Source organism: Podarcis liolepis, assembly GCF_965112155.1.
Source record: "Podarcis liolepis genome assembly, chromosome: 6".
NCBI classification, from domain to species: Eukaryota; Metazoa; Chordata; class Lepidosauria; order Squamata; family Lacertidae; genus Podarcis; species Podarcis liolepis.
Window position 1 is genome coordinate 20974935 of NC_139559.1, and position 26522 is coordinate 21001456.

The following is a 26522-nucleotide window of genomic DNA, read 5'->3' on the forward strand; positions in this document are numbered from 1 at the left end:
TGTGGTGTCAGTCCTGTATGCCAAGCATTGGAGAGAAAGCAACATTTTGCCATAATTGAATAGAAGAATAAGATGCTTCTTAGATGCCTACCAGCAGAATATTCAGGCCGTAGCCCTGTCCTGTTGACATTCCCAGTAGCTAGCGATCAGTGGCATACAGACTCTGCAAATAATACAACAGCACATTTTTAATCAGAAAAAAACATTTCTAAAAATGTTTTTTGTTGTTGTTGAGGCTAAACATTTAGAGACAAGTATTAGGATGGTATGTACTGCACTCGTTCCATTACTGTAAGGATTTACCCTTGCACAACAGAATTTCCCCTCCCTCTCCTCCCCGTGCTCTTCCGAGATCGACTTTGGAGGCTTGGGAGAACTCCCAGAAGAGATTTAGGGGTTGTATGGTGGTTGTGGTGAGTTCTGTTATACAAGAAGAAATCCTTGCACCAACGGAACAAGAGGCATAGGTGCTACATTGGATACAAGCTTATTATTCAATATTATTCCAAGTATTTATATGCCACTTAATATCCAGAAATTCTAAGTGGATTTCTAAGTTACCTGCTCTCTTGCCATGTAGTCTGCAACTCCTTTGCCAATGTTCCAGCCATAGGCCCAGACTGGCTTCCAGCTGTGCTCAGATGTAAGCCATTCAAATTCTGTTATCTGAACCATTCTTAAACTTTGTTTTTGCTCTTCTTTTTCCATTTGGGAAGGCTTTGTATGGTATCTGGAGTATGCAGAGAGGATTTGCAATGTTTTATTTTTAGTCACCTCTTTGACCTGAAAGTTGCTGTTTTGCAAGAAATAATGTCCGAGTCCAAGCTGCGTTATGATGACTGCAAGCCAAGTTTGCTGGAGAAGTCATCTGCTCTAAGACTTTACGTGCAGTTGCTTGTAAGCAGATTGGATTCCCAAAGGCTTGCTTAAGAATGGTGTCAAAAACCATTTCCTCTTCGATTTAAACACAGTTTCGGGGTAGATAAAATGACATTGTGGCCCCTTGCGGATTATGAACTATTTCCCCGTTTAACTCACAGAAAGCCCTGGGGCAGGAAATTGTATGGGGAGGGGGGGAAATGTAAGTTAAGCCTAGAAATTATATTAATGTGAAAAAGTTTCATGTAGTTTGATACTACCCTCTGGTTTGCCTGTGCTACAGGAAAATTGAGAAAGAGATCTGGTCAACACTTGCAGCATTTTGTGATGTTTGCAGTAGCTTCTGTGTTTGTTGAAGCTGAAAGCAGTACTGGACTAGTCTTAGTGCATAAAGGCAAATACAGCCTAGTCTCAGTTTTCACATATTACATGCATGGCAGCTGCTACATTTATCTAAGTTTCCTTGCACTTGTTGCAGCTATTGGTTCTAACAGCTACTACAGGCACACATTACAGCTACTACCGGCACACATTGCAAACCTCTCCCCAGCAAGGAGAGAGTTGCTGTTGTCCATTCACCTTGCAAATAGTACTTCTATTTCAGCAGCTAGAAACGAAAAAGGGAATTGATGCTACCAAGTTGTTTTGTTTCTTTTTGCATTGTGGCCCAACCGCTTTCCCCTTCTCTTAGTTGCAGGGAAAAGGAAGTGCTTCAACGGAAAAAGGGGAAGCAAAGCAGTCCCAGAACTTAATTTGTGTTTCTCTCCTCTCATGAGGTGAGAAGTTTCTATAGCAGCAGTTTGCACCAATAACTAAAACAGGCAGGTTTGGTGCACAGTTGTCTCAACAAGAGACATTAGTAGATCCTCAGACTGATCAGATTGAGGTTCTCTTGTGTGAACTAGTTGCTGTCCTGAGCACACCCAGCCCAAGGAGGACAAACAGCTGGTAGTTTAAGTCTTTATTGACAAAGCGAACATTCACATTAGCCTATAGGAAGCCTTCAAGCAGGGCCTGAACACAGCATTGGGACCTGTGAGCACCATGATGGTGACCGCCTGAAATAAAGTGATTAGTCAGATTTTAGACCTAAGCAGAGGGACACGGGTGGCGCTGTGGGTTAAACCACAGAGCCTAGGACTTGCCAATCAGAAGGTCGGCGGTTCGAATCCCCGCAACAGAGTGAGCTCCCGTTGCTCGGTTCCTGCTCCTGCCAACCTAGCAGTTCGAAAGCACGTCAAAGTGCAAGTAGATAAATAGGTACCACTCCGGCGGGAAGGTAAACGCCGTTTCCGTGTGCTGCTCTGGTTTGCCAGAAGCAGCTTAGTCATGCTGGCCACATGACCCGGAAGCTGTACGCCGGCTCCCTCTGCCAATAAAGCGAGATGAGCGCCGCAACCCCAGAGTCAGTCACGACTGGACCTAATGGTCAGGGGTCCCTTTACCTTTTAGACCTAAGCAAGAAATATTTATGGATAGGTTGTAGCAATGCTGTTGACTGTTCCAGTACAAAATATGTTATGATAGGGGTTAAGTTTCCTTAGCTGTGTGACATAGCTATTGCTATCACCGCGGAAGGGGAAAGTATGTCCAGGTTTAAATGGGGATGGAGCACGAAGAAGAATCTCTTTCAATGAGGAAGGGGAGTTCACTTAATGGTTGTAAAACTGCCTGGTACACATGGGAAAAGGCTCATATCAACAGCTTCCCTCATGGAGCTATGCCGGTGTGGTTCTACTTCAGTTGACTACCCACACAAATCAGGCACCAAAGCAAACATTTTTGTCTGCTTTTCCAGGTCAGCCAGAAACACCCATTGCATCATTCCTGGAAATATTGTACACTAACATTCATTCAAATAATGTGACTGGCAGGGGTATGGGTTATTTCTTTTTAAAGCAGACGTGGTTTTCTCTGTGGGGGGCATCAGTGTCATATAGAAATTGTATTAAAACTGGCCTTTGGGAAGTCTGAATGAGGAGTCTTCACCCCCTCGTTCCATCGTGGGTTTGGCTGCCTCTTACTCTAAAGAGGTGTTTTATTGTCTGTAGCCAATGGGCAGTAAATTCAGACTATTGCAATTGCCAGCTAAAGAAGGTCTCTGCATTGAGGTAATGTGCTGTGTTTGTACTGTTAAAACAGCTGCTTTCCGGAGCTCTGGTCTTTGTGCTTCCAATTCCTGTGGGAGGCAAGAGGCACTATATATAGGAATGAATGGGATTCAGGCAAAGGGAGTCCCGTTTTAATTGCTTACTTTTGTTTCTTTGCAAAGAGTGCCGCACTAATTTGAGAGCTGGGACCCGGTCACAGACTGGGGAGGGGGGGGAGTTCTGTGAATTAGGAAGTGGTCTGAGGTGTAACATTTGTCCTCTCTTGTTACCAGGGAGACTGTCAGACGAGGGAGGAAGCTGTCGCGCTGGGCGTTGGATTCTGCAACAATGGCTTCATGCACCATGGTAATTCATCAATATCCCCTTCTACTAGCCAATTAACAGGGACCTCACATTGTCTCATTAACCAGGAAATGTAGCAGAACCTTCTGCTGCATAATGTTGCCACCAGTGCAGAGTACGAAACAGCCACCGAACCGGGCCTGCAAGATGGAAGGAGAGCCAAAAGCCTTTAACAGTCAAACCATTTTGCCATCTGCATTAAAACTAAAAGGTGTACACAAACCTGTAGGGTATCTTCTGCTTCATGCAGAAGATTATGCAGCTGCAAGAGACCAAGGGAAGGGCCTCTACCACCACCCCGCCGATCACTGTGCATAAGCAAAGGACAGTTGTGCCACAGGAAAGTGTGTCCTGAAAATAGCCTGCAAATAACTTTGGTTGACTGATGACGGTGATAGACCTGCCAGGAGTTGGGCCATGGCTCTTCTTGTAGGCTAGAGCGAAACGCTCTGAGGGGCTGCATGGCAAAGAGGGAGTCACAAAGTGGGGAAGTGGGTGTGGCTAAAGTGTAAATATGGCCACATTCAATTAAAAAAAATAAGGACACATTTTGGGTGGATTGGGGATCGTGACATCACAGCAGGGGGCCCACAGAAGCAGTCAGATCCAAAAATAAAATAGAAATATAACAATTAAATAAAAATATAGTTATTATTTAAAAGACAAATTCTTACTTTTCAAAATCACATTTTTTTGGGGGGGTAGGGAGTTCCTCATAAAAAAAGCCCTCTTGGGGGACGCGAGTGAATTTATGTGGTCTCTTTGCCTTGCTTATCCCCACCTTCTGTGATACCCCCTACCCACTGTTAGGGGGTAAAAGCAGGAAGTAAAACCTTCCAATTCATTTGGTTGAAGTCTCTGAGGGTTGGGGTGTGTGTGTTAAATCAAGGTAGAGAACTTATTTTTATTGTTCAGTTTGTTTCAATAATAATTTATAGAAAATTTACCTCAGACTTCACTTATTCTGTCTTTGCCTCTTCTGTAAAGTCTGAGGGAGATTTTGACCAGATCATCTGTCTGTGCTGGGGCATAACAGTGCTCCTCCAGTCCATTCCAAGCAACTGATAAAACATTTCTCTTCAAGCACGTAAGGGAGCAAATTAGACCGAATAGGCCTCTGCCCCCCCCCCTCTCTCTCTCTCACACACACACACACACAAATGCAATTTGCAAGCAATGCCCTATGTCCTGATTGCTTCCCATTCAGCAGTGAAGATCTGCCCCCAAATGAAAACTGATCTCCCCACATCCAGCCATTTCCCTACACCTTTCCTTTGTTCATGGTGCAGCTCTCAGACCCTGAGCCCATTGTCAGGCGGCTTTTGATTAATGTCATTCATTTCCCTCTTCTTTTTCTGTTCCCACCCCTGCTATTGTATTTTAGACACTGAAGTGGCCCCAGACATCCATTTGAGAGCTATAAAAAGAAAGCTATTTCTAAAAAGGCAAACCCCACAATTTGAACCTCCATGTGTGAAAACTTAATCATTTTTACTCTTCCAAATGTTCTCTTTGAATCAAGGGTGTGTTTGTGTCTTTGTGACTAAAACTCTACATGGCTTGCAGTATGTATGTTTTAGTAAGAAGATAAGCAGGTATTAGCTGAGATTTAGTTTTCCTACATCAGTAGTGGGTGGAGTTCATTATATATGATGTTATTGCATACTATTAGACCACTGGTTCCTTTTTGTCCCTGCTAACCTGCAGTTACCCTCCATGGTCTTAGGTAGGGGCACTTTCCATCAGTCCTGCCTAAGATCATTTACATTGAGATTCTGGCAGGACTGGCTCCAGGTTGGGCCCTCAACAAAGGCTGGCAGCTGCATTCTTGCGCCAGGCCTGTATTCTAGGTATTGAACTAAGAACTGTCTACACTCACAAGCATGCACTTTCCTTCTACTCTCTTTTTTGTTCAGTTAGACCAAATGTCACAGCAATGGAGAGGTGACCACAGGGTGTGTTCATATATAGTGCTTTTGTTCAGGACGAACAAAATTAAGGGAAGAAAACAGAGAGCAGCTTGTGGTGTATGGGGGTTTCCTCCTGATCTGGAGGGTAGGACTCAAGGCAGTGGCTTCAAGTTACAAGAAAGGAGATTCTGACTAAGCATTTGGGGAAAAAACTTTCTGACAGTAAGAGCTGTTCGGCACAGACTCCCGCGAGAGGTTGTGGACTCTCCTACCTTGGAGGTTTTTAAGCAGAGGTTGGGTGGCCATCTGTCATGGATGCTTTAGCTGAGATTCCTGCATTGTAGGAGCTAACCCTTGGGTCCCTTCCAACTTGTAAGATTCTGTGCTTCTATCAGGGTGCATGTACAGCCATGTTGGTGTAGTTTGGAGCAGCCCAGACCCCATGCCTGGATTCTGCTTAGAGTTAGCACATCAACTGCATTGAGTGGCTTAGAACCAGTCCAAGGCTAAATGTCTGGAGCATGACTCACCCATCCTCCCTTTTTCTAAGGAATGTGTGTATGCGCAAAGGCAAGGCTGCATTCTGCATCATTGGCAGGAGTGTCAGGTATTCACTGAGAAGAGGTTTTCTGCTCAGTGCAAGGGATCAGCAGAGAACCTGAAGGTTACATGCTGTATGGGTTCAATATAGTATGGTGAGCTAGCAAGATAAAGTACTAGTGGATCTCTCTGTATACTTGTATCCTTATAAGGTTTACTCCCAAGACCAGAAGAACTTTATTATAATAGATTAGTTCATGATGTACCAACATCTCTTGAAATTAATGTAGCTAGGGTGTTCATGCTTGTCCTTTACATAAGACTATAACCACTTTATACTTTGAACGGAACTGACATACCCTCCAACATTTCTCTAATGAAAATAGGGATGTCCTCTTCAACAACAACAACAACGTTATTATTCATACCCTGCCCATCTAACTGGGTTGCTGCAGCCACTTTGGGCAGCTTCTGACATATATAAAAACACAATAAAGCATTGAACATTAAAAAACTTCCCTATACAGTGGTACCTCGGGTTACAAACACTTCAGGTTACAGACTCCCCTAACCTGGAAGTAGTACCTCGGGTTAAGAACTTTACCTCAGGATGAGAACAGAAATTGCGTGCTGGCAGCCGGAGGCCCCATTAACTAAAGTGGTACCTCAGGTTAAGAACAGTTTCAGGTTAAGAACGGACCTCCAGAACGAATTAAGTTCGTAAACAGCGGTACCACTGTACAGGGCTGCCTTCAGATGTCTTCTAAAGGTTGTATAGTTACTTATCTCAGCTCGGAAGTCGCATAGTTCCATATCCTCCAACATTTCTCCAATGAAAATAGGGACATTCCAGGATTAAATCAGAAACTGGGACAACTTCTGTAAGTCCCTGTAAAATAGGGACACTTGGAGGGTCTGAACTGAGTGGGAAAGGAGTTTTCTCAACTGAGAATAGATTGGGAACTGACTACTGGAAAGCAAGAAAACTGAAGTTCTGCTGGACCTGTGCATACTCTGCTGATCACACTGGTCCAAGTGTGGTGCAGTATCAACCACAGATGGTGGCCAAAGTCTAGCAGGTTATGGGTCAACTGACTTAAGCCGTCTACAGATTTCTATTATACTTCTTCCACACATCAGCTGTTATAGCTGCAACCTGTGGCATGGCCCCAGAAGATGAAGGAGTATATTAGGACATGACCTCTCTGGTTCAATGAATTCCAGCCAAGAAAATAGTTAAACCAAAAACAAAACACTGCTGAAGGAGAAGAGACACAGCTGAGAAGTTAATGTAGTTCTATGGCCATTCTCTTATCTTTCTATGGAGTTGGCTGGCCTTTGGAAACCTCACAATGGACCTATGTTTACTAACTGGAGTTCTTCCAAGACATGGATGAAAAGCAGCCGTTGTTTCGTGTCCTCCCTTGGATATTTCAAATTCTGTGTCAGCTACACACAGCCTAGACTCATGCCCGTCTGCAGGGACAGTGTGTCAGACCTACTGCAGAGGAGAGCATGTTTGTCCTACTGGGACTAGCAGGATAGGGAAAGCGCTATCAGAGAACTCTATGGAGGTGTTAAGAGTAGAGAGATGTGATTCAGAGGGAAGGGGTCATGGCTCTTTAGCATCCATCTGGTAATCATGTTTGCCTTTTTCATATGCAAAGCAAGGTGTGATTTTTTTACAGTGATTTTTCTTTTTAAAAAGCACCCTATTTATTGCCCTTTCAGAAAGTTCCCATTGATGAGACAAAAAAAAAAAAAGCTATGTACTTCAAAATGAGTTGCAACATGTCACCTTTAAACCAAAAACAATTCCATCTATGTTGCAAGAGAAAAGTGGATATATAGAATCCTACCATGTAACTTCATGCATTGGGAGGATCAGACTAGTGGGTTCAATAGCTGTAAGAACAAAGAATATATGATTGTCTGTTGATGTTGGTGACCTGTTTGTCATTGTTGTTGTTGTTGTTTTAAATGGCAATGTTGCTTTTATATTCCTGTTGTGCTTGGCATTTACTGACATATCTACCCGCTTTCCACTTTTTGGTTTCAAGTTCTGGAGAAGAGCGAATTCAAAGACGAGTCTCAGTATTTCCGCTTTCATGCCGATGAGGAGATGGAAGGTACAAGTTCCAAGAGCAAGCCATTGCGAAATGACTTCAAGCTGATTGAAAACATCTTAGCTAAAAGCTTGTTGGTAAGGAAGAGCTTCTGATACACTTACTTCTTTTTTTAAAGCCCATCATTATGACTGTGTGTGTACAGTGGTGCCTCGCAAGACGAAATTAATTCGTTCCGCGAGTTTTTTCGTCTAGCGAATTTTTCGTCTTGCAAAGCACGGTGTCGGAAAAGTTTTGGAAAAGCTTCAAAAATCACCAAAAACCTCAAAAAAGGCTACCACACCGCGTTCTATGAGTTGCTCCTCGAAGTTATGTCACAACTGTATTAACGGTGTTAAGAAAAAGGAAACAAACTTGCAAGACGTTTTCGTCTTGCGAAGCAAGCCCATAGGGAAATTCGTCTTGCGAAGCAGCTCAAAAACCACAAAACCCTTTTGTCTAGCGAGTTTTTCGTCTTGCGAGGCATTCGTCTTGCGGGGCACCACTGTATGTCTAGATTGTAGATTGTGAAGCTCTTGGGGGAAGAAGCATGTCTTTGCCAAGAGATATATTGCAGTTTCCTCTCCCTGCAATGTTAACATGTTGTTTGTCTGATCTTATGTAATCTGTGAATTGGCTATCACGTGAACAAGGAAGAGTGCTGCTGGTCCTGTCCCAACACTGTATGTGCATCTGCCTCTGACCCTTGATATCCATGCTTTCTGCAAGGGGTGCCTGCATGTGACCCACTCAATCCATTTAGGCTTTCCCCATGAACAAGCTCCCTTTCCACATGTTTAATGACTCATTAATTGGTATCCCTTTGCAGACAACACACTGAATGGAACAGCACCGCCAGTGCAAGTTACTTTGGGAGAAGGTTCTCTCCTTCTCCAAGCAGTGGCCTTATGCATGGATAGTGGGTCCCCAGGGCTGTGCTCAGGAACATATCTGGACTGGTTAGACTCCCTAACCCCCTTGACTTCATACAGTGAGAATCAAATCTATTCATTACTCCATCCAAACTTATGTGTTTTGGTCATTCTAGAGAGTGTCGTGGAATACTGAAAACTGATAAATAGATCCACGAGCAGCTCTGTGGGATTGGGTCGTTAATGTCTCTTAAACCAGTTTCAAGTGAAAACAAGTAAGAAGAGATTACAGTGGTACCTCCAGTTGTGAATGGGATCCGTTCTGGAGCTCTGGTTGGATCATGAGGAATTCACAACTGGAGGTGCCACTGCCTGAAGGATACGTAACCTGAGGTGAACTTAAGTAGAGGTACCACTGTATTTTGGAACACAATGTGAGGGCATTTTCACTTACAGAACTGATGTTGATTGTGTGCTATTGCTTCTTAACCATGTGTGCACAAAGCACTGACTTCCTTTCCACTTGTTTTCTATTCGCATCTGTATTTCTATGTATCTCAGGTCTGTTATTCTGATTCTATAAGCTCTTGCTCCATTCTGTTGCACTTTTGAATGGATCATTTTAAAAGTCTTGATTACCCTTTTCTTTTTCTGTCTAAACAAGCTTATTTCCTGACAGTGGGCCAGAGCCTGTGCCACACTCTTTGCGGATAATAGCAAAATGGAAGAGCAGTAAAGAGTGCCTGGAAAAAGCATGGGAAAGGATCCAGAGGTCCATTAAGGAGAATAAGTGTATCCCAGTGGATGGCTTCAGCTGCCCTTACGCTGCTGCTCTGTATTTTTCTTATTGCAGCAGACATGCATATCCGCAGTGTTGTTTCTTTCCCCACTTCTTCCTTGCCTCTGCCCCTCCAGCCACACAGCTGATTGCAGCTAGCAAAGAGAGAAAATGAATTTTCAAACTTGCAGTCTGTGCACTGTATCATACTACTTACTGCCGAGTCCCTTAATACCAGGAGGTTGTTAAAAGAACAGTTCTGCAATGGCCACCCACCCTTTCCTCCCAATTTGAAAAAAATAGACATATTTCTCATTTGCTATGTATTGTCTACAGATCTGATTTATTTATATATGTTTAGAAATATTCATTGGCTGCTTTTTAAAGCCAAACCCATGCATGGTATATGTAATTAAAACCATAAAACACTAAGAATGCAATTAAAACACATATACTGCAACAGAATATAATCATCATTTAAGAGAAGGCTTTTGTAAACAAATGGATTTTTAGGGCCTACTTCAAGGTCTGCAGTGAAGCAGGGACTCTTGGGGATTTCAAATGGAACAAGAGTTTCACAAGCATGAACCTTTTCAGCTGATGCTCTGTTTTGCCAGTTAACTGCAGGTTCTTTAAATGATCTTTGGTAGTCAAATATAAGGGGAAATATTGTTGTTCCTATTAAAAGAGTTTTCTTTTGCCTTTCCAGCGAACTGAAGTTCAGGGCAGTTAATAAAACAACAACAACAACAACAATTTGAAAGGCTTTAACTGTGCCTTTCCATCTGCAATTCAGGGCAGATTAAAAGAATTAAATAACAAACAAAAAGTCCTGTTCAAATAAGCAATTCGGAGGAATTATTGACCAATTATTTTTAGCCAGGCTTTTTTTGCAAACGGGTCACAAGTCCCATTTTGTGCCACCTCACACATTACCTTTTCAGGTGTGCACCTAGGACATTCTAAGCATGTGTCCTAGAATGTAGACTGTGACAAACAGGTATTTGCAGGCAAACATGTTTGAAAACGTGCTCGTCATATATTGTAGGTACTTCACCAGAGAGCTAATTTCATCAGGGATCGCTCCCTGTTGAGTTGCATACTCTGTGGCAGATCTAGGTTGAAGGTCATCTATGCGTCTCAAGAGGTTCTTGGCAAAGTGCACTCTGGTGTGTCCTCTCCAGTGGGTCCTGAACAGTTAGAATTCTTTGGTTTCTAGGCTGGGATGCTGCCTTGCCTTGCAGGAGCATTCACCAATGTGGTGATTTCCACAGCTGTTCTGGTTGGGGCTGATGGCAATTGCAGTCCAAACATCTAGAGGGTACCAGGTTGGGAAAGGATGAATTACATCATCTGCACCTTTATCCATCACTACGTTCCTTCTGAATTTTAAACAAGATGGATTGTCTCAGTCGAGTGGCTTTTAAAATGCGCTATGTTTTTCTTTTTTGCAACAGATGCCAAATTGCATAAGGAGAAATCGACTGCCTCTCTATTCCCCCTTGTCTTTTATCCCCTGTTTTGACCTAACACTGGAAAGAACAGCTGATGTTTTCTGCCAAGTGACATGTGCAGATGCCAAAAGGCAAATTGTTCCAGTGTGAAGCAAACACTCTTCAAACAAATACTTAATTTCGTTTGCTTGTGCAATTGTTTCTGTTCATTGGCATGAAACATGAAATGCTGGAAAAACATACAAAATTCTCTACATAGTTCAGGAAAATTAAATCTTAGGCCTAATTCCAGATACTAAAAATGTACCAGTGTTAGGATATCTCTTTTGTTGTTCATAAATGATGGCTTCAGAACTGGAATGTAAAGACTCTGGGGTTGGTCTGGGAAGTTTCATCATGAAACAAATAGATCTTCTACAGAGACGGCAACTTATGTAGTATCCAGTAGCCCTGTTTATTTTTATGCGTGTGTTTATTGAAAGCACTTATGATCTACCATTTAAATTAAAATACTGTAATAATAAGCCACCATAAAACATGAAGTAAAACAGCAAGGTAAAACCACAATAGAAAAATAATAATTCAGAAACAGAGTGTATTAAAGAGTCTCACTCTTAATTATTATTAATTTTGGAAAGCATGGGCAAATACAGTGGAACCTTGGTTCCCGAACTTTATCCATTCTGGGAGTCCATTCGACTCCTGAAATGGTTTGAGAACCAAGGTGTCTTCTGATTGTCTGCAGGAAGCTCCTGCTGCCAATCAGAAACCGCAGAAGCCGCGCCCGACATTCAGCTTCCAAAAAACGTTTGCAAACCGGAACAATTACTTCTGGGTTTGTGCTGTTCGGGAGCTGATTTGTTCGGCATCTAAGCTGTTTGGGAACCAAGGTTCCACTGTAACAACAACAACATTGGCCTGGTGCCTGAAGCTGCAGTCTATAGACCATGGGTAGGCAAACTAATGCAGCCCAATCGCCTTCTAAATCCGGCCCATGGACGGCGTGTTTTTACATGAGTAGAATGTGTTCTTTTATTTAAAATGCATCTCTGGGTTCTTTGTGGGGCATAGGAATTCATTCATCCCCCTCACAAAAAAAATATAGTCCGGCCTCCCACAAGGTCTGGGGGACAGTGGACTGGCTCCCTGCTGAAAAAGTTTGCTGACCCCTGTTATAGACTTACCTTAGGAGGAGCCCTGCTGCATCAGACTAAAGGGCCATCTAATTCAGCCCACTTGCACTGTTGCACGTGAAAGTTGGTGGTTTTGGCAAAGTGCAAAATAAGGATCAGACAGACGCAGCAATGGAGAATAAGAAGGTGAAGTTTATTTCCAGGCACACCATCAGTGCTCTCAGTTTCATGCTCTCTGGTGGCTTGCAGGAAGAGGCATACAACATACAGCAATATATAGCCACCATGACTAGTAGTCACTGAGAGCTTTATCCTTCACGAATCTGCCCAATTTGCTTGTAAAGCCATCTGTGCTGGTGGCCGTCATCACATCTGGGCTCAAGTCCCATTTAAGTCAGTGGGGCTGACTTCCCAGTAGATATGAATAGGTTACGCTGTCAATCTCACAAGGGAGGTGGCTAGTGAACAGCCCCTGCAGCAGCGGCACTACATTGCAACGGAGATCAGGCCAGGCATTTTGGTCTGCTTCAAACTAATATGCAGGATGGCAATGTCCTGGGCCCTTCCTCCATAGCAGAATTCATCGTCATGCCCCAGTCCTTTACCTTAACCTTCCCCAACCTGGTGCCTTCTGAATGTTTTGAATTGCAACACCCTTCAGTCCCAGCCAACATGGCAGGCTGGGGAAATCTGCTTTAGAAAGTATCCCGACAACCTGGCAGCGATGTAACACAGAGTTTGTGCGTAAGGAGAAGACCCTTAACAGATGTATGGGTATATCATCACTGAAAAGCAGATTGATGGTTAATCAACAAAACTTTTTTTTTAAGGGCATAGGCATCTCCCAGCACCCCTACGCCTTGGCGGAGGACCTGATAAAAAAACAGCAACGTTACTCGGCCTTGTGGTGAATTGCTTTTCCCTTTTAACTTCCATTTTTAAATGTGAAGAGAGGTTAAACTGTTATTTTCATTGAAACTATTTTAAGCCACAGTAAATGACCAAGACATAGTATTGAAAGTACTTTGCTTTGTTTAGCTTGCCCAAGGGTCAAGGTTTCCTGGGGCTTTCCCCACATGAATCCAGTCAAATTGTAGAGCTAATTACAGCTCTCGCATCCCATTGCTTTGAAAAAACACTGTTGTGAGCATGCTTTTTTTCAGGCAGGCAGGCAATCCCCCTGTAGCCTCTCCAAATGAAAAATGGAAAGCTGGAGCAGATGAGTCCTCCATCCAGTTTCAATTGGCTCCAGAACTTATGGGCACAAAGGGTGGATTGTATTGGAAGATGAAACCTGGGCCACTTGTAAGGCTAGTGCTTCACCAGTGAGCGGTGAGCTCTTTGTAGTGAACAGACTTGCTCAGTGTTGTTTTGTAAGCAGGGTTTTTCTTCTTCTTCTTCACTGTCTCCCCTTAACTTCACCGGCTCCTGAATCGGCATTGTCTTGCTTGTTTTGAGCCAGCGGTAGTGTTGTCTTGTATATTTCAACTCCTGCCAGGAAGGAGGCTTAGTTTCCTTAATCTTCTGCCATAATGAACTGCTGCAACAAAAGGAAACTGGTGAGCTAATAGCACTGACCCACAAGTACATAATGACCTTTGTATCTTCTAAGCACTGCAAAAAGGAATTGTAGCAAACTCCTCTGCCTAAATCCTAACCCAACATTCTTGTGATGTTTATTACCTAGCAGATCATGTAAAGGTTTGATGCAATTTTCAAATTTAAATTTTATTTCTTATTAGAATTTTATTATCAAATTCAACCAATCCTGCTACGCAATTTAGAAGACAAAAACACATAACAAAGAACATATTATTTCATTATTTGTTTGTCAGTTTATATAACTTCTTAGTTGCTTAACACAAAATTTAAAAAATCTAAGCAACTTACAAAAAACTGAAGCAGAGTAGTCACCATGGATAAAGTCACTTCAGGTTAAGATTCAGTCCAACCCCCCAGATACTGCTGAGTAGAAACACTTGTGCTGACATTTTTATGGATCTGGACTACTAGTACTCTCCATGGAGAGCTTCATAATGTGGGGGCCACTGCTGGAAATGCCCTGCTTATCCTCACCATCAATTTCGCTTGCAGTCTTAAAGGTTAAGAGCGACACCTTAAAAAATATACAGAAATACATTGGGAGCCTTTTCCATATGAAAATATGCAGTTTGCCTCATTGTGAATAAATGGAAGTTTCCAGGTAGTTTTCAAGAGCAGCCTCACATGGGGCTGGGCAGGCAGGGAAGGGGGATTTGGTTGGAAGTTGAAACATACATAAATGAGAAATGTTGAGACTAGAGAGGATAGTGAACTTCTTCCTAGTCAAGCTTGGAAGTGGAATTTGGAGACTGAAGCATACCTCAAAATCAAAAAGAGCTTTAAAAGCGCCAAAATTTTCCTTCTGCTCAAATTTTTGATTTGAGATTGTGGAGAATCCCAATGTCATCTCCACCACCCTCCCACATCTCTCAAAGTCCACATTTCCTTCCATCCCCAAACACAAAATTACCCTTCCTTTCACTCAGATTCAGAAAAGAGCAGAGAACATTATCCCACTCCTTTGTCTTCTTCGTCTGTCCCTGTTACCTCATCATACTTCCCAATACCCTGATGAGGTTCAAGGGTCTAAAGGAGGTTCTTGCCCATAGTAACTCTGTCACCCTATTAGCAACAGTGATTGGTTGACAGGGAGGAAGAGAAAGAGAGAAAGCCTCTCCCTGCTATTGTATCCATGAACCTTCACTATTGCCCCCCACTTGGACACTGAAGAGGGGCAGAGTGGGACAACATGTTTATGAGAAGTTTTCCTGACTGTTTGCTTTTTGTGTGTGTGATCTGGCAAACCAAATGTAACCTGCTGGGTTTTTGAGCATCCTGTTTGTTTTTCCAGGCTCAGGCAGGTGAGACACAATACATGGCTAGTGGGCTGCATTGGGCTTAGCAGTCACGTTGGCTTACAAGTCAAAAGACTGAAGGCCAGAGCTAAATGGGGCAGGACCGTTATTCATGTGTGCACCCTGCTCACATGTGAAGTCTGTGCACATCTCTCTCTGTGTGTGTTAACTGTAAAAAGATTGTGGGGGAGTGCGATGCTAACCATTCTCCCTCCTGGGCCTTAGGCTCTCTGTGGTTAATTGCTCCAGATGCAATTCTCCATTCTGTGATCTAATGCTGGAAATGAGCCAGGATTGGAGGAAAGTGCTTGAGGCAATGGACTTAGGGGAGACAAGTGGCGGAAGGGCAAAAAAGTTCTACATCTTTCTCCTTTGTGCTGCTTTTGCTATTATAATAAGACCTATTCACATCCATGTTTCAGTGAAGCACCTATCTGCCACTGTTGTATCGGTTTGATCCTCAGTCCTGGGTGCCCATAGATTAATCCTGCATTTCAATACATGTTGTGTTGCAAGAACAACTGTGTTAGATCTCGTGTGTGTGTGTGTATTCATGTTAAGGATCAGGAAGAAAGAAGACACTAACTCAGTTCACATGTCACATTAAACCATAGTTTAAAAATAACAATGGTTGAATGTAAACATTCAGTGTGATGGTGCTACTGAAGTGTTCTTGCTGTGTTCCTACCCCACTACTGCATCACTGGGAAACAGACGAGAGTTTAGTTTGTCATGACATCCAAACATAGATTCGTGGTTTGTTTGCTTTCTCCAAACCAACCACAAGTGGTCCAAGGTCTGTTCTTGGCTTACTGATTATGATTTGTTTTGAGGAAACAAACCATGAGACCCTGTTTAGATATCACGACAAGCCAGCAGAAGTGGAGTGCAATGAGAACTTTACAGTAGCATGGGGCCTCTAGCTGTGCGTTCACGCTGAACCATGGTTTGTTTTAAACAATGGTTTAATGTGACATGCAAACCATGCCATTGAAACAGCAACCAACAATTACACAACTGAGGACCAAACTCATTGGTTGGTGAAACAGCTCACAGGTTTGTCAAAGTTATTTTTTCCTCTCTCCTCCTTTCCAAGGTTTTGCCAGAAGAGGATGACTATGGCTTCGACATAGAAGACAAGAACAAAGCCATTGTGGTGAAGTCTGTTCGTCGAGGGTCACACGCAGAGGTGAAACCTCCTGACATTTGTAAACATTTGCCTTTTCTGCATTAGGAGGTGCTTTGAAGTGCCCCAAAAATAACATACAGGAGGTTATTTCATTTTAGTAGCATCTAGAAGGCCACTGAGGATCTTCTGTGATTCCTGTTGCAGGAAACTGCTTTTGTGCATTGTTAGGTATTTAGTTCCTTTATATGGCATTCTTTCAGAGTAATTTAATTAAGTGATAAGGCAACAGGCTCCCCTCTGGCCCAGAGCGGCATACTGTGTTGCAAGACATGAAGCTAGCCACAGGGAAGCTGTTTTCAGATCAGCATCAAACAACAAGCACATGGCTTTTTTCCTCCTGCAGAGCTAATAACTTGGGATGGGAGTAGGGAATTTAGGTCCAGAGAACAGCATAGGATGAAATGGTTAAGCATCCCCTATCCAGGACCAAATTAACAGCCCTTCATAGCTGCTTTGAAGTGAAAAACAACAGCAACAGGAGATTCTGGTCACCAATCTCCCATGGCACAGCTCGTTGATTCCTCAAGGCAAAAGCATTTATGTCAACTGGAAATTAGTATCATCTGTATAATAGCACTAGTTTTATCTGCCTTTAACACAAGACTTCACACCAGTGATCTAGACAATAAATTAAGGAAAGCCCAACACAGTGGGCCATGTTGAGAAAGTGAGAGAGCAAAAGTGCAACACAACTTATGGGGTAGTACATTTTGGTCAATAAAGCTTGTAATTTCCCCGCTTTCAAAATCTCACCAGCAGTGGCTGCAGGAATAGATTGGTGGTTTGAATGACACCTCTAAGATAGAGCCGTGTGTGAGCATCTGTGTGATAGTGATTTTTTTGCTAGGATGCACATTTATAACAAACATGTGCAGATAATGTGGTCTTTTAAACACTGCCACCACAGTCACCGAGCAGGAGGACTATGTGCACATTGCCAAAGCACGGTGGTCTGGATTATGGAAATGAATGGGAAGAGGAGAGCTAAAACCTTCAAAGCCAGCCATGCTATCAATCTATAGTTTCCCAGGATGTGCACAATAAAGGATGTGTACTTACTGTCAAGAGTGGATTCATAAAAGTTGGGCAGATTGATCCAGACAATATATGGCTCCTTAACTCAAGAACAGCATTGTCTGCCTTTGCCACCCACATAGTGCATTGGTCTGATGTATTAAGGGAAAAAATGTACATAAGCCACCAATTGTTCCCCTATTATGTGAACACATAGAATCATAGAGTTGGAAGAGACCACAAGGGCCATCGAGTCCAACCCCCTGCCAAGCAGGAAAACACATTTAGAGGACAAATTTCATAAACACATTTAGAGGACAAATTTCATAAACCCACTCTTGTAATTTTGCTGGTAGGTGTTCACTGTTTGCAAAAGTCACCATTCATTGGGCAGATATACAAGTCTACAAAGTGCATTATATATTGGAGGTAGTCACACAGTGTAAATTGTGATGGTTGCATATATGCTCAGGAACAATTCAAAGATATTTCTAATTCTGCATGCATGCAGCACTCCCTCTTTTTGGCAAATGTTCCTGTTTTGCAGAAAGTTGCTAAATTTGCATTCCTTGTTTGAAACTCAGTATCCGAGGCTTGGCAGATTCTGAATATTTTGGGACATAAATATTACAGTATATGCAGTATATATGTACAGTATATACAGGTTCAGAATCATAGGTGTGCTAGAGATCACAAGAGAGGGGAGAAATAGGCAAATTAAGCAAAAGTGGAACACTGGAGCCATTTGCAAATACTAGCTCTATGGTTTCAAATGCACACTACAGAATTTATTTATTTTATTTTTATTTTTGTAATTACCAGTACTGACTACATTTAAATATTACACTAGGCTGTGATTTAGCAGAATACAAGCCTCTTGGTAAGCCACTGCCTAACAGATAATCCCTTCGTCATTTCCTTGGAAAGCTGCCCATAGAATATTTCAGTGTTGGGGTGGGGAGGGAAATCTCTCTGTGTTTTGAGACTATAGAAGCACACAATTTGCAAAGGAATCTTTGTCTTGACCTTTGAAGAAAAACTTGCTTTGACCATTTGCCCTTCTTTCCCATTTGGCCTTAAGATACTGCTTTAAATAGGAACCCAGTCCAAATCCTGGTGAACAGGAGAGCCGTCGGCTCAATTCGCGAAGATTTGAAACCTAGCAGTAATGCCTTTTATTGCATTCTTTGGCTCTTTAATTGCTTTTTGATACTACAAAGCTATCCGGCATATGTTTCCAGGCCAGCGCAGCAGCTGCAGACCATTTGGAAAACCCTCTGGTGGCCTGATGCTCTCCAGGGAAGGGAGGGGTGGGGAGAACAGGGTGCCCAATAGAAATACGTTTTTGGCTCTCCCCCCCCCCCCGGCAGTCTTTATAGTCAGTACTGAGCTAGATGAACCAATAGTAATAGTCTGAATGTGGTAGCACCCACATTCTTATTGCTGAGCTTTTAGATTTCATTTCATTTCACTTTTAATTTGTATACCACCTTCCTATATTACTATAACGATGATGGTTTACAGCAGGCATAGGCAAACTCGGCCTTCCAGATGTTTTGGGACTACAATTCCCATCATCCCTGACCACTTGTCCTGTTAGCTAGGGATCATGGGAGTTGTAGTCCCAAAACATGTGGAGGGCCGAGTTTGCCTATGCCTGGTTTACAGGCTGAAGACACAACAAAACAGACAGCAAAGATCACACACCTGATAAAAATCTGATCCAAAAAAGTGAAGCTAAAAGCATAACTTTAAAATAAACCACATAAACAAAATAAAGCAATATCCAGTAATCCATTAGAATATACAGTGGTACCTCGGGTTAAGTACTTAATTTGTTCCGGAGGTCCGTTTTTAACCTGAAACAGTTCTTAACCTGAAGCACCACTTTAGCTAATGGGGCCTCCCGCTGCCGCGCGATTTCTGTTCTCATCCTGAAGTAAAGTCCTTAACCTGAAGCACTATTTTTGGGTTAGCGGAGTCTGTAACCTGAAGTGTATGTAACCTGAAGTGTATGTAACCCGAGGTACCATTGTAATAGTAAACAAGGAAAGCATTATGAGCCGATTGAGTAATTCGCCTTTAATGCTGGAGTGGCTAGCCTTCTTTGGTCCGCAGGCCACATTCACCACTGGCCAACCCTCCAGGGGTCACCTGCCAGCAGTTGGTGTGGCCAAAGACATCCCATGCTCTCTCACACCAACATGCATGGAATACGCAAAGGGTGCGCATGTACAGGCACCATCCAGATCAGCTGAGGAGGGTGGTTATGGTCCCCTCTCCACTCATCAAATAATTCAAGTGCTATGCCTGCTTAATTTTTGTGGGGTTTTTGCCGCTGCGGCCAAAGTCAATGTGGTCTTGAGGGGCCAGGAAAACTTGCTTGGCAGACCAGCTGGGGTCTCCGAATTGGGAGTCAGCCATTCTCGCTTTAATCACAATATACGCGATGGAACAGAGATAAGGTTTCATGTGTGTGGAATAATTATATATGGGGACCCCTGACCGTTAGGTCCAGTCGCGAACGACTCTGGGGTTGCGGCGCTCATCTTTCTTCACTGGCCGAGGGAACCGGTGTACAGCTTCCGGGTCATGTGGCCAGCATGACTAAGCCGCTTCTGGTGAAACCAGAGCAGCGCACGGAAATGCTGTTTAACTTCCCGTCGGAGTGGTACCTATTTATCTACTTGCACTTTGACGTGCTTTTGAACTGCTAGGTTAGCAGGAGCTGGGACTGAGCAATGGGAGCTCACCCCGTCACGGGGATTCGAACCGCTGACCTTCTGATCAGCAAGCCCTAGGCTCTGTGGTTTAGACCACAGCGCCACCCGCATCCTAATAGATAGGGTAAAGGTAAAGGTAAAGGTACCCCTGCCCGTACGGGCCAGTCTTGCCAGACTCTAGGGTTGTGCGCTCATCTCACTCTATAGGCCGGGAGCCAGCGCTGTCCGCAGACACATCCGGGTCACGTGGCCAGCGTGACAAGCTGCATCTGGCGAGCCAGCGCAGCACACGGAAGGCCGTTTACCTTCCCGCTGGTAAGCGGTCCCTATTTATCTACTTGCACCCGGGGGTGCTTTCGAACTGCTAGGTTGGCAGGCGCTGGGACCGAACGACGGGAGCGCACCCCGTCGCGGGGATTCAAACCGCCGACCATGCGATCGGCAAGTCCTAGGCACTGAGGTTTTACCCACAGCGCCACCCGCGTCCCAATAGATAGGGTAGTCCGCCCTAAACTAAAACTCAGCACCCAGGCAATCTGTATGCTGTGCCTTAAGAAGTTCTGTGACCTGTGCAAATTATCCCAACTGTGCAAATCCAAATCACTTAGCATTTATCTTACTTTCTCTGAAATGGTTCCCCCTTCCCTTTATTCTTCATAATTCTGGTTTTGTTGGCAAAGGGGATGGGCAGGCACTGGAACCCCAGTTTTGACCAAGGATATTTTATTCAGTATTATTCTGGCTTTTGAAAGTTCATCAGGCATTGCTGCACATTTTCAAGCATGTCTTTACAGCCTCAAGAACTAGAAATTATTTTATTGTTTTTAAACGAAAGCTGGCATTCTTTACCTAGTACCACATTCTGCCGTTTTTCTGCAATCCCTTGGCAAACAAATTAAACACACATTCAAAGGATCTCTTTACCGTTTGCTATGTCACTCTGATTCTTCCTAATCATGCCAGGAATATTCTTCTATAATATTTTTAAGCAATGGAAGAGTGAATATGTAAAATGTTATTTCACAATGATGAGGGCTTTTCAGGAAACATCTCAGAAGTTGATTGCAAAAAGCGTTTACAGACTTTTTGAATGAAATCCATGCAGATTTTACACTCGTGACATTCTGTTTTGTGTTTTGTGTTATTCCAAATGTACTTCTTCATGGAGCAAAAATGTGACATTGGAAGTGGCGCTCAGATTGATATCAGCCAACTCTTTGTTCTCATCTTCAGTTCTAAATTTCTTAGGAACAAATCGGCTTTTATACAAATACTATTTTCCTGAAAAAACATCTGGCCACTGTTAAAGGTCTACTATGATTTAATATATGTTCAGCTTCGTTAAGTTAGTTCTGGGTAACATCTACCCGTTTCCCTTCTGAATCTGGAAGAATTCAGATATTTGTACCGTAGGCACCCCATCTTCCCAGATTCTTTGACCTCTTGATCCATTGGCAACTAAAAGCTTCTAATCTGATGGAATGACTTCTCCTCTGCCACAAACTTCCTGTTTCTGTGCTTTTCTTCACTCCTTTAAGTTGAGGTGTTTGGTCTGACCAACCACCTACTTCAGGACCAGCCCTAACATTAGGCAAAGAGAGGCAGCTGTCTAGGGCAGCAGATGGTGAGGAATATGAAGTGATCAGGATACACAAGTAAATCTTAGTGGGTAAATACAGCCAGAAAAGAGGAGGAGGAGAGAAAGCATGTATAAATCCATAGGATAGGCAAGCTCCAGATGTTTTGGTACTACAACTCCCATCATCCCTGACCACTGGTCCTGTTAGCTAGGGATGATGGAAGTTGTAGTCCCTAAACACCTGGAGGGCCGAGTTTGCCTATTTCTGGGATATACCATGCCTTCTACCATGCCTGGTCCTGTCTCGGTTCTTTGGGTTTGAGGAACTCATATGTTGAGTTGAGTCCTTTGGCAAGAAGAAGCAGGTGAGCAGTAGTGTAGATTATGTTTGGTCTACCTACCGATCTGGAACAAAATTCTTCTTTAAAGGCAATTCTGTGCTTAATCAGTAGTACTAGGAATATTGTCTGAGTTTGCGGCGCTGGTGGGCAGCATTTGCTGCTCCACCTCAGGTAGAGCTAAATAATGTCGGGCAGACCCTGAGGATGGTCCCTCCGTGCAGTTGAGCTGGATAAGACCACCACATTTGGCCATTGACTGGTGAAAGCCACTGTGTGTCTACGACCCCTTAATACAATTGTCCTGAGGTGAGATAGCCTAGCGCACTGTGCACTATTATCAGTTTGTCCGAGGGAGTGCTGGGCACTCTTCCTTATTCTTGGTGTGCACAATTTGGGAAATGAGTTCTAATAAGGTGCTGGTTGCATTGGATTATCCGCAGCACCAGTGACAGGTCTACATTGGCTATGACACATAATGAATTGAGCAGCTCTTACCTCCCTGGAGGTGGATTTTGCCACCAGTTCCTGGCATGTACCACTGACCCATTTATCAGCCCTGTCCTCGTAGCGGGCCCCTTTGTGCCCCTTAATTAACCCTGCACAAGACATTCCCCCAGCTAATTATCCACCTGCAGCCTTTCCTCCTAGGCATCTATTGCAGACTGATGATTCCATATGTGCTGGTCCATTGCTGAGTGACATCATGGTGACAGGTTCACCTGTCAGGATTTCTCAGTAGACTGGGGACCTTCTTCTTGCTACTGCAGCAGCATGTGAAGTCTGGGTATCCACCTGTGTGTGCAGCTCCTTTGTTGTTGTTTAGTCATGTCCGACTCTTTGTGACCCCATGGACCAGAGCACGCCAGGCACTCCTGTCTTCCACTGCCTCCCGCAGTTTGGTCAAACTCATGTTGGTTGCTTTGAAAACACTGTGCAACCATCTCGTCCTCTGTCGTCCCCTTCTCCTTGTGCCCTCCATCTTTCCCAACACCAGGGTCTTTTCCAGGGAGTCTTCTCTTCTCAAAGTATTGGAGCCTCAGCTTCACAATCTGTCCTTCCAATGAGCACTCAGGGCTGATTTCCTCCAGAATGGAGAGGTTTGATCTTCTTGCAGCCCATGGAACTCTCAAGAGTGTCCTCCAGCACCATAACTCAAAAGCATCAATTCTTCGGCGATCAGCTCCTTTATCGGGGTGCATTAAGCATCCCATCTCCCCCCATTGTGCCTCCCAAAGGTTTTGAGAAAGAAGACCCAGAGATGCAGTATTGTCTCCCTGTGCTGCTGTTGCTTAGCAACACTAGCCTGCTCCCATCTGCATAACCAAAGTCAACAACAGGCAGGTTCTGCAGATACAAGTGATTAATCTAAAAACTGGGACTTTGGCAGGCCTGGTGGTTATCTGGAAGCCCACAAAGAGCTTAACCAAAGCAATCCTTTTTCTTAATGTGCTAGCTTATTGTGTTGGACAGGCAGACACAATGGGTAAATGAAGTTCTCTTACATGGATCTGAATTGGAACTGTTCTGGACCATGCTTCAGGTGCCAGAGAAGATAATAACAGCATTTATGTAGCACTTAGTAGTTTTTACAGCAAACCAGTAACATAGGTATTATTATCCCTGGGTGTCTGAAGCCCATATAGAAATTCAAGAATGTGAGTGACTGCAATTCACAACTGAGCCTTTTAAGTATTCTACTTGTTCCATAGGCCATGCTGTATATATCTGATGCTTGCTGTTAAAACAGCACATGAAAATGTTTGCACATCTGTATTCATATGCACCACACATAAAGTGATGGGCATAGAGGCATAGGGCTCAATGTTCCATTATTTCCTGCATCTCTCACTCACAACTGGACCCTGCAGCTCATGTCATAGAATCATGGAATTGTAATGTTGGAAGGGACCCCAAGGGTCATCTAATCCATCCCCTGCAATGCAGGAATGTTGTGTCCTGATTCTTCCTTTGGAAAATAGGGGATATGTAAGAATTGGCCCCTTGCTGCTAATATCTCCCTTTAACCCAAACTAATCAGTCACTTCCACAAGTTGACTGTGATTTTATTCTATACCGAAAAAGATTTTTTAATCAAAGCTCTCAATCAAGAAAACCTAAATTCAGACATATGATGCAAATCAGGAAATTTTGCCTGTTTTGCAAATTTTGCCTGAAGCAGTCTGCTACTTATGGAGCTACAGTATATAGGACATTGAATTCCTGACTGTCAACTTGTTAATCTTATTCTGTTTCTCTCATTTCAAGAGACATTACCCCCAAAAAATTTCAAGCCTAGAAATAGTCCCGTTTTCAATGATAACAAAAAGAGACAATCTAATTGTGCGCATTTTCTGAATTGCAAAATGCTTATTTTTCATTTGTCCATGGATCAAGGGCTGCCAATCATTTTTAGGACCATGATCACACTCACAAACCAGACAAACTGCAGCACAACTTATTCTATTGCCCACAACAGAATGCCTGCTTAATGTCTAATTTCAGTATGGGAAATGGGGGAGGGGACCCTGTGGGCATCAGATAAGGCCATGGTGGGAAAATGTGTGCCCATGGGCACCATGTTGGTGACCTCTGCTGTAGATTGCTTTGATTCTATTTGAAATCTATCTACATCCATGGTGGGGAACCTCAGACCTGGGAGCCAAATGCGGCCCTCTAGACGTCTCTGTCTGGCCCTCACATCTGTCTCAGCCACCCTTCCCAATCCTCCATCCTCAAGTTCTCTTGCCTCTTGATTGACCAGATCAATATATAAGTGCAAGTGGGTAGAAACCTCTAACTTTGGCAAGAGTTACACCTGTTACTTCACCCAATTCTGACCCTGGCTCCACACCCCTTTGCCACGTGGGCTGAACAAGGTTCCCTACTCTCGCTGCATATGGTAGAATAATTCTGTGTTTATTGCAATGCTTCATCTCTTCATGTTTTAATTATGGAACTGATTTGTGATTGATACAACCACAACATATCAGCACAGAGCAACAACAAAAGCATTCTTCCATTGGGAGGCATGTTTACTGCCATGCTTTGAAGGAACAATTGACAAGCAGATGTCTGATAATTCGCTGAGCTGTATCCAAAAGCATTTTGGCCCTTGTCCAATCGATAGATAGCTCTTGCACAAAGCCAGCATCTCATTATCCAGATAACTGTGCTCACTTATAAAGAGTAGCAAAAGCAGAGGAAATACAGAAACCACTGTAGATCATTACTCACATTTGTTTAGGTTTTCTCTCACCCTTTGAAAGAACATTCAGTAATCCTGAATAAAAAAAGGTTCTGGTATACATTTATAGGCAGCACCTAACTTAATAAAATCATATTTTTATGGGTTAGGGTTCATGGGAACTGTAGCTCAGTGACATCTGGGGGACCAGAGGTAAATAAAAAGCCAACCTTACTCTTCTGCAGTTGACCTTGTGTGATCTAGAACACACCCAGAATGAAACACCTGACATTCTCCTGTAGGAAAACTTGATAAGCTTCCAAGGAAATCCTGGGCTGCCCAGAATTCAGCTGTAAATCCATTATCTCACATACCGTCTGCCACATGCTACTCAAATGATAAAGCATAGAATGATAACCGTGGAGTGGTTTATAACTTCCGTGTGTCATTTCAGATGGCTGGATTGCAGGTTGGGCGGAAGATTTATTCCATGAATGAGGATCTGGTGTTCCTGCGCCCATTTCAAGAGGTGGAGACCATCTTGAACCAGTCTTTCTGCTCTCGGAGACCTCTTCGGCTTCTTGTGGCAATCAAGGCAAAAGAGTAAGTCGCCAGAAAAATCCAGGTTGCTCTTGGAAGCTGATTCTGAGCAGTTAATATTATATATATTAATGCCTATCATAATGAAGGGAACGTAAACATTTTGCAATTCTACACTCTAGTGCAGTCTTGAGAGCAAACGTACACATTAAACCATGTATTATAAAATCATAACTCATACCTTTCTTTTTATAGTTAATGTTCATTGTATGCCTTATGCGTCAGAGCTAATAACTTTAGCATACAAATGATACTGAATTAAGGATAGCATGAATTTAGTAGTCATGAAAAACTCCCCAGCGTGACATCCCTGCTTCTGGGTGAAAGAGCTTTTAGAGCTGCTGGATTCCATTTTATTCTCATGTGATCTTATGATTCCCCCCCCCCCATCTGACTGCTGAGCTGTGTTTGTTTGCCTATAGTCACAGAATTCCCCTTAGAATCCAAGCCCAAGACATTACTTAATAAGTGATGAAGAATAACCACATGTGCACAGAATACCAGTGATGTAACTAAGCAGGACTGTTGTCACCCACATCCCTTTTATTTTTGACAGGATTATCAAAATCCCAGATTGCAGTGAAAAGCTGTGCTTCCAGATTCGAGGAGCAGCACCACCATATGTTCATGCTGTGGGGAGAGGTGAGAAAGGGGGGATGTGAAACGAGCTCTGAACACAGAATAGGGGAGCTGTATACAGGTAGCTGAGCTGTATCTTGGAAAACAGGAGTAACCTATAGGATGACTCATGCCCTGTGTCTGAATTATAACACTAATTGCCTTTTAAAAATGTTAACAAGGTACATTAAAACAAGATGCTATGTAGTGGATTGTGCTAAATTCAACACTTCACATCAGAGGTGGGGAACTG

General features: G+C 43.3%; 1 protein-coding gene across 1 annotated transcript in view; it reads left to right on the plus strand.

Annotated features, from left to right (window-relative positions):
• Positions 1 to 26522, plus strand: part of PREX1 (phosphatidylinositol-3,4,5-trisphosphate dependent Rac exchange factor 1) — a 220618-nt gene that overhangs the window by 156153 nt on the left and 37943 nt on the right. Inside the window, exons 15-19 of the mRNA XM_083507877.1 lie at positions 3263 to 3335; positions 7843 to 7985; positions 16118 to 16210; positions 25506 to 25654; positions 26208 to 26293. Of these exons, the coding sequence (XP_083364003.1) occupies positions 3263 to 3335; positions 7843 to 7985; positions 16118 to 16210; positions 25506 to 25654; positions 26208 to 26293 (544 nt within the window). The remainder of the gene's footprint in view (positions 1 to 3262; positions 3336 to 7842; positions 7986 to 16117; positions 16211 to 25505; positions 25655 to 26207; positions 26294 to 26522) is intronic.